Here is a 7,761-nt window from a genome sequence, read left to right as displayed (position 1 = left end):
CCTCTCCTCCCACTAGGCTTCCCCAGGCCCAACTCATTGGCACAACCCACACTGTGCAGAAGTGCCTACTGCCTGGACCCCTGAGATAGGACCACAGGGCTCACTCAACCCCACTGACTTTGGCATGCTCTGCAACTCTGGCCTCAGAAAGGCTGCCTCAGACAAAACATCTGTCCTGAGGAGAACCAGCGGGGGCCCAGACAAAGCTTCCGCTCTGTAGCTGGGGTTCTGGGCCCCATCTGGCATCTGGAACAGCACCCACAGTCATGCCATGGGCAATGACCACTCACAGCTGCCCCAAGGGCAGTGGGCACAGTGCGCTGACTCTCGTGCTCATCCCAGTGCTGTCTGGGGAGGGTCTGCGCATACACTGCCTGGCCAAGGGCCTTGTCTGTGCCCAGTGCCAACATCAGCATCACAGTGTCACCCGTAAAATCCCTGTCGCTGGACCGTGGTCCTGAGGCCCCCTGTGCCCGCTGAGGCTCCCTGTGGTAGACGTGTGGCTTGGTGACCCTGTAGCAGGTGGGGCTGTGGAGGCGGATGGAGCACCTACCAGCTGGTGGATGCTGTCGATGGCCCGGTTGTACTTGTCACAGAGCCTCTGCATACTCTCGAAGCTGAAAGGCAGGGGAGGAGCCATCATTCCTCTGGGAACAGCAAGGCAGGCCTGGGCTCCCATGCAGCCCTGAGGCAGGTCCCAGAGGCAAAAAGTTAGGGTAGAGGCCTGCCCACCAGGCTAGATGGGGAAAAAGAGGGGACAGTGGGGCGCAAACACGGAGCCAGAGGAGGGAAGTGCATCAGTGGGGCTTCGGGCTGTGAGTGTGCAAAAGACCCGGGCGGGGTGAAGAGAGGCCTATCCTCCATTCACAGGGCCTCGGGCCGACCTCGTGCACAATGCCTTCTATGCATCCTTCTGCATCTTTCTTTCAACCCGCATGGCTTCTTCCTGGCAGAACTGTCCTGGGTGGATGTGCATAGAGTCCCAGACACGCTGGGCACTGTGGCACGGTGGCTGTGCTGCCTGCAACCCTGGCCTCACACACTGTGCCCCAGCTGCTCCCAGAAGCCAGTCCCAAGAGGAAACCACCACCACAGCCTACACTCACTGCTCAGGGCCTCACTGACAAAAAATCTCGACCATGTGGCTGGAGGTGCCGCTGCCCACACCCACCTCACCCTGAGGTACAGGGGGCTTACCATGGAATCTACAGCACCGGCTTAGTGCCAACTGATGTGTGTGGGCCACCCAACACCCTCCACACACAGAGGGAGTTGCTACCTCAGTGGCAACAGCTGATGAAACAGGGAGAAGGACAAGAGGAGAGGGACGGGGGCTGTTCACTGAGGCTGAAACCCCAGGTCGGCCCCCAGAGCAGCCCCTTAGGACACAGGGAATGGAGACAACCCGGAGGGAGCCCTGCACAGGGACCTGGGGCTGCTCAGGCTGTGCTGTGCCCTATGCCCCAGAGGCAGCTGTGCTCCCAGACTGTGTGGCCCGGCCCAGAGCGTGGAATGCTTCCCCTCTCTCCCCTAGAAAAACACAGAAATTCCCGGCCAGCATTCCAGAGATGGCCTCACCCCTCCCCAGGGCAAGGGTCAGGAGAGGGCCGCCAGGAAACTGCTGGATGCAGCCAAAGTCGAGTCAGCGCCAACCTGGGGCTGGCCAAGGAGCCAGAGGAGACTGAGGCCAGGCCGCAGCTCACACGGCTGGCACCAGCCAGCTCCAGAAAGAGTCATTTCACACACACCGACTCAAGTTTCTGAACGCCGAGTTTCCAATTCTGTCCCCATGCTGACAGCATCTGCCAATGTTTGATAAACATTTCTACCAAAATAACCTCTCGGCATCGGCAGCCAGCTCTGAAAGGAAAGCGCGGATCGGCGTGCACCATCGAGGAACAGCTGCGCGAGGCCCGTGCAGCCCCGTGCTGCCCATAGTGGGGACGGCAGGCAGCAGCCCTCTCACCTTTTGGTGTCGTAGTCAATCAGAACGTAGTTCTCCATGGCCAGCTTCAGGTCTGGGATTTCCTCACAGACCCACCTGAAAAAGACAAGCACAAACAGCCAGGGTCACCACCAACCCCTGCTCTTTCCTCTCTACATCCTTTAACACTGTTGTCATTGTACCTGTTATTGGGTGCTGCCAAGTTGATTCTGACTCACAGCGGCCCATGTGACACACTAGAATTGCCAAAGAGGGCTTCCTAGGCTGTCGTCTTTACAGAAGTAACCCTGGTGGCACTGTGGTGAAGTGCTCAGCTGCTAACCCAAAGTTCAGCAGTTCGAACCCACCAGCCGCTCCTTGGGAGAAAGACCTAGTGACTGCCTTCCAAACACGTTACAGCACAGGGTCCCCTACAGAGCCATTCCACTCTTGTCACACACAGGGGATCGACTCGACAGCAACTGGCAATCCTTACAGGGGCAGATCGCCAGGACTGTCTTCAAATTACCAAACTTTATGTTAGTAACATGGCACTTAACCATTGTACCACCAGGCTCCTTAAACACCTTTTATTCTTCAGATACAAAAACGAAAAGTCCTCAGTACTCAACTCCAACATAAAAGGGAAAAGAGATGCACTACAGCAAATGAATGCGGGGCTGTATGGCAACCGTTCTCTGTCGCTCCGAGCGTAAACACTGCTGGCTGCTGGGAGCTGAAGGATTTACATGTTAGGAGACCAGTGGGCTCCAAGCAGAGAGCTTGGAAAAAAACCTGTCTAATAGAAACTAAAAACAACTGTTATTTCAGGAATTAATCACAAATAACTGGGCTTCTTGAACAAACAATGTAAGAAAAAGAGATGAGGGAGAACCTACAGATTAAAAGAGATTTAGAAAAATACATCAACCAATTGTAATGTTAAAGCCTTAGTTGACACAATCTGGAGGGAAAAAAAAAACTATGAAAGGGTCATCACTCCACAGCTTTCAGATAAAAGGAGAACGAGGAGTGTTGTGAAAATGGGAGCCAATCAATTTGACAACTTAGATGAAGTGAATAAATGCTTTGAAAAACACTAAAGACCGAAGCCAATACAAGAAGAAACAGGACGTTTGAACAGCCCTTTCTTTATCTATTAAAGACCTGGAGTCCTAATGAATGCCTTCTAACCAAGACAACTGAAGGCCTAGAGGGCTTCATTGGTGAATTCTGTCTAAGATTTAAGAAGAAACGCCAATGCCAAAAAAAATCCGTTCAAGGATTTATGAGGCCACCATTAGTCTAATACCAAAGCCAGTCATTACAAGAAACGAAATCTACAGCCAACATCCCTCATGAACAAAAACACAGAGCTCCTTTGAAAACAGTCGACTGAACCCAACAGCCATGACCAAGTGGTGTTTACACAGAATGCCCAGCTGTTTAACATTCTACTATTCAGTGCTGCAGCCCCTCCACTGACAGGAGCGAGGGCTAAGAAATAGCGTGATTATGTCAACAGATGCAGAAAATGCAAGTGACAGGCTCCATACCTACTCATGACAACAAAACAAAGCCCACCTCTCAGGAAGCCAGAAACAGACACAAATGGCCTCCAGTGAGCAAGGAAGACTACGGAAGAGTCGATGTCTCTGAGTTGTGGTGCTGGCGGAGACTACTGAAAACTACCAGACTACCAGAAGAATGAACACATCTGTCCTGGAAGAAGTGCAGCCGGAATGCTCCTTGGAAGCGAGAATGGCCAGACTTCGTCTCACCTACTTAGGTCACGTTGTCAGGAGGGACCAGTCCCTGGAGAAGGATGTCATGCTTGGCAAAGTGGAGGGTCAATTTAAAGAAGAAGGCCCTCAACAAGATGGACTGACACAGTGGCAGCAGCGATGGACTCAGGGGTATGGCAAGGACTGTGAGGACGGCATAGACCCAGGCAGGGCTTCCTTCCATTGTACACGGGGTCGTTGTCAGTTGGAATTGACCTGATGACACCTAACAACAGCCGCATAAACACCTGAAAAGTGTTTTTTTTCTATTTTCCCCCCAAATTTTTATTGTGGTGTGGGTGAAAGTTTACAGAGCAAATTCATATTCCACATAGCAGTCCGTATGCATTTTGTTTCGCCGCATCCACTACAGTTCTCCACAATGTAACAGGTGTCTTCCCACTTCCTCGTCGGTTTCTTTTCAGTTTTATCTTGTGTTGTTGCTGTTGTCGGTGCCGTTAAGCAGGCTCCAACTCACAGCGACCGTATGTACAACACAACAAAACACTGGCCAGTCCTTTGCCAGCCTCACAATCCCTGCTATCAAAAGAACCCACCATTGCAGCCACTGTGTGAATCTCTTTTTGAGGGCCCTCCCCCTTTCACTGATCCTCTACTTTACCCAGCATTCAGTGTTACAGGACTAGAAAAGCAACCAAACCACCTTTTTTGATTTGCATGTTTATTCAAATTATACACAGATACGTAAATATACTATCCCGAAAAGAAAGGAAGAAATGTCTTCCCCGTAATAAGAGGCAGGCAATTACTCAGCTGGCGTCAGTCAGCAACAAAGTCACCGACCCTCGGCCAGCAGGGACATGCGAAGAGGCCCAAGAGTGCAGAAGGATGGACCGAGATCTCTCCTGTCTGCTGGCGGCCCAAAGGTCGTTCACACAAGTTCACGTGCTTGGCTGCTATCCCCAGGGTTCTAAGTCCCAGTCCACCAGGAGGTACCTCAAAAGAAATCAGCCACTGAAAACCCCGGGGAGTGCAGTTCTGCTGTGACGCACACGAGGGCGCCATGGTGGTCCCAGCCCAGTGAAAGGTTTTCCGACAGGCAGTCACCTTCATGCTGCTCTCCCTCCTCCAACCCTCCACCCCCACCCCAGCAACCAGCTGGCCACAGGAGACCCCACCACATTCAAAGCACCGGGCGGACTGAGGTGGGCGTTTCAGTGCCACAGTCCTGGCAGCTGGGAGTTGGTAAGCACACCAGCTCCCTTGGTTTCCCCAGCCCTAAGAGTGGCGGCCATGTCCTGGAGCAACTCTGAGAGGCACTGGAGTTCTGTTTTCCTCTCACCTTCTTTATAGCAATTCCCTCTGTTCAGACACCACATGCAGTTTCCTCAGGAGACCTGGTGGACAGGTCCAGCCCACAGCTCACACCACTTGGGGAGAGAGCTGGCACACGCTCCCAACCTCTCTGAGAGGAACAAGGTGAGGATGTCTGCAGTCACCACTTTTCTTCAGCTTGGTTATCAGAGGTCTCAGCCAGAGGAACAAGGGGAACTGGCGGCACAACAGTTAAACGCTCGGCTGCTAACCTAAAAGGTTGGTGGTTCAAACCCACCCAGTGGCTGCACAGGACAAAGACCCGGTGATCAGCTTCCATAAAGATTACCACCAAGAAAGCTGTCCTGGGGACAGCTCGACTGTGGCACACGGGGCACTGAGCCGGAACTGACCAGCCAGCACATGGCATCAACAGCCAGTGCACCGTGCCAAGAAAACCAGATAAGCAGCACAGGGATCATCTGTGCCTGTCTTCATTCACAGACACCACGTGCCGTGGAGCAAGTCCTCAGGAGCGCAGAGAATCCACTAGAATGTAAGTGAATTAGCAAGGTCATAGGACACAAAGTCAACATACAAAATGAGTCCCATTTTTGTAAACTAACACAAAGGAGTCAACCCTGGATGGCACCAAAAGTGAAATGCTCAACCTACCCACAGGTGCCCCAGAAGAAAGGCCTGGCTCCCAGAAGGTCACAGCCCAGAAAGCCTATACGGCGCATATTCTCCTCTGCACACACGGGGCTGAGTCGGATCAACCGACAGCAACCAACAGACAAAGAGGAGCCCCAGGGTAGTGTGAACAATTAACACCCTCAACCGCTAAGTAAAACGTGAGAGGCTAGAGTCCACCCCGAGGCACCTTGGAAGAAAGGCCTGGAGATCTCCTCCAGAAGGGCAGCCACTGGAAACCCCACGGAGCACAGTTCTGCCGTGACACACGGGCGGTGGTGTTACTTTCTAATGGTGTCCTCCAGCTCCAGCTCCTGGTTCCTTCCCACAAGAGGTGAGCATGTTCCATCTGTGAGCTCGAGGCTCCGCCTCACGGGGCTACCACACAGCCAACCGAGCAGGGCCTCGGCGCTGAGCTGCCGGAAGAATGCCTCTCGTCTCCGTGCAGGAAGAAGCCTGTTGCCCCACAGGCCTTCGTCAGACCTGCCTGTTAGCGCACCCACCATGCTCTCTCTCCAGCGTCTCTAAAGGCTGCCAGGTGCCTTAGAACTGACAGGACATCCATTCTTAAAAGCTCGAGGAGAGGCAGATTCCTGCACCACTTCACGCGGGAAGTCCACAGAGGTGGTGCTGCTCCAACCCACGTTTAAGGAGCTCCTGAAGCTTCTGCTCCCCAGGGATGGCTTGTGCACTGAGCACTGTTTCTGGTACGGTCCCCTCATCTCATCTTCACCACCCTGTGTGGCAATCGCATGTTCTCACTTTACAGGCAAAAGGCTGAGCTGAGGAGACCCACCGCTTACAGGGGTGCCCTGAGGTCTGGGCTACAGCGCTGCACTCCACTTCTTAGCCAGCAGCCTTCTTGCTCCTTTTGATGAATGACACCAGAGGCAACCATCCCTACTAGCCCACCGCCTGCTTGTTCTTGTTGTTGTTGTTGTTGTTATGTGCCGTCGAGTCGGACCCGACTCATAGCGACCCCTCCTTGGGTTTCCGAGGCAGTATCACTGCGGAGGTAGATCACCCCATCTTCCTTCCAAGGAGTGGCTGGTGGGTTTGAACCACCAGCCTTCTGGTTAGCAGTCAGATGCCTTAGGCACTATGCTACCAGAGCTCCTAAGCACCACTTGCTTAGCCCATGGATTATGCAGGTCCCACCTTCTGAACACCAGCCCCATGTCAGACCTCACCATGTAACATACACAAATTATTCCACTCAGATTTCAGGACAACATTGCAGGGCAGCACTGCTCTGTCCCACAAGCAGACCAAACCAAGCTCAGGGCAACAGACTGATGTGCAGAAAGGGAAGAAGTGGGATCCAAGCCAAGCGGCTGGACTCAGGACCTCTGCTCCTAACAGCAGCATACAGGGCCCCCAGGGCCACGTGTACACATACACAGCCTGACTGCAGGTCCCAAAGTAGAACAAGGCTGCAAACTGTGACTACCCCAACAAGAAGCGAGAGAATTCCACATGGTACAGGATTTCAGAGGACCAGAGTTCTAAAGGTCCAAGGATGGGGAGGAAGGTCACTGACAAAGACTGCAGGGGGAGAAGTCTTCCACCCTCCTTCTCCTGCGAGACACTGGCTCTCTTCTTCACAGGCTCACACGCCGAGCAGGCTCAGTGCTGCCAAGGACTCACTACTCACAGACCACTCACAGACCCACCCCGACACATCTGTCCCCATGGTGCAGACCACTCACAGACCCTCCCCAACACAAGACCCGCAGTGCAGACCACTCACAGACCCTCCCCGACACGAGACCCACAGTACAGACCACTCACAGACCCTCCCCGACACGAGACCCACAGTGCAGACCACTCACAGACCCTCCCCGACACGAGACCCTCAGTGCAGACCACTCACAGACCCACCCCGACACGAGACCCTCGGTGCAGACCACTCACAGACCCTCCCCGACACGAGACCCTCGGTGCAGACGACTCACAGACCCTCCCCGACACGAGACCCTCGGTGCAGACGACTCACAGACCCTCCCCGACACGAGATCCACGGTGCAGACCACTCACAGACCCTCCCCGACACGAGATCCACGGTGCAGACCACTCACAGACCCT

The 7,761-nt window shown here is 53.8% G+C and overlaps 1 protein-coding gene across 1 annotated transcript in view; it reads right to left on the bottom strand.

Annotated features, from left to right (window-relative positions):
* Positions 1 to 7,761, bottom strand: part of DOT1L (DOT1 like histone lysine methyltransferase) — a 49,198-nt gene that overhangs the window by 39,664 nt on the left and 1,773 nt on the right. The window contains exons 2-3 of the mRNA XM_007951066.1: positions 1,967 to 2,041; positions 554 to 617 (exon numbers count right to left, since the gene is read on the bottom strand). Of these exons, the coding sequence (XP_007949257.1) occupies positions 554 to 617; positions 1,967 to 2,041 (139 nt within the window). The remainder of the gene's footprint in view (positions 1 to 553; positions 618 to 1,966; positions 2,042 to 7,761) is intronic.

Source organism: Orycteropus afer, unplaced genomic scaffold (assembly GCF_000298275.1).
Source record: "Orycteropus afer afer isolate SDZICR_OR568_19922 unplaced genomic scaffold, OryAfe1.0 scaffold00291, whole genome shotgun sequence".
Lineage (NCBI taxonomy): Eukaryota > Metazoa > Chordata > Mammalia > Tubulidentata > Orycteropodidae > Orycteropus > Orycteropus afer.
The sequence above is the reverse complement of the archived record's forward strand: the minus strand, read 5'-3'. Positions and strand labels throughout refer to the sequence as shown.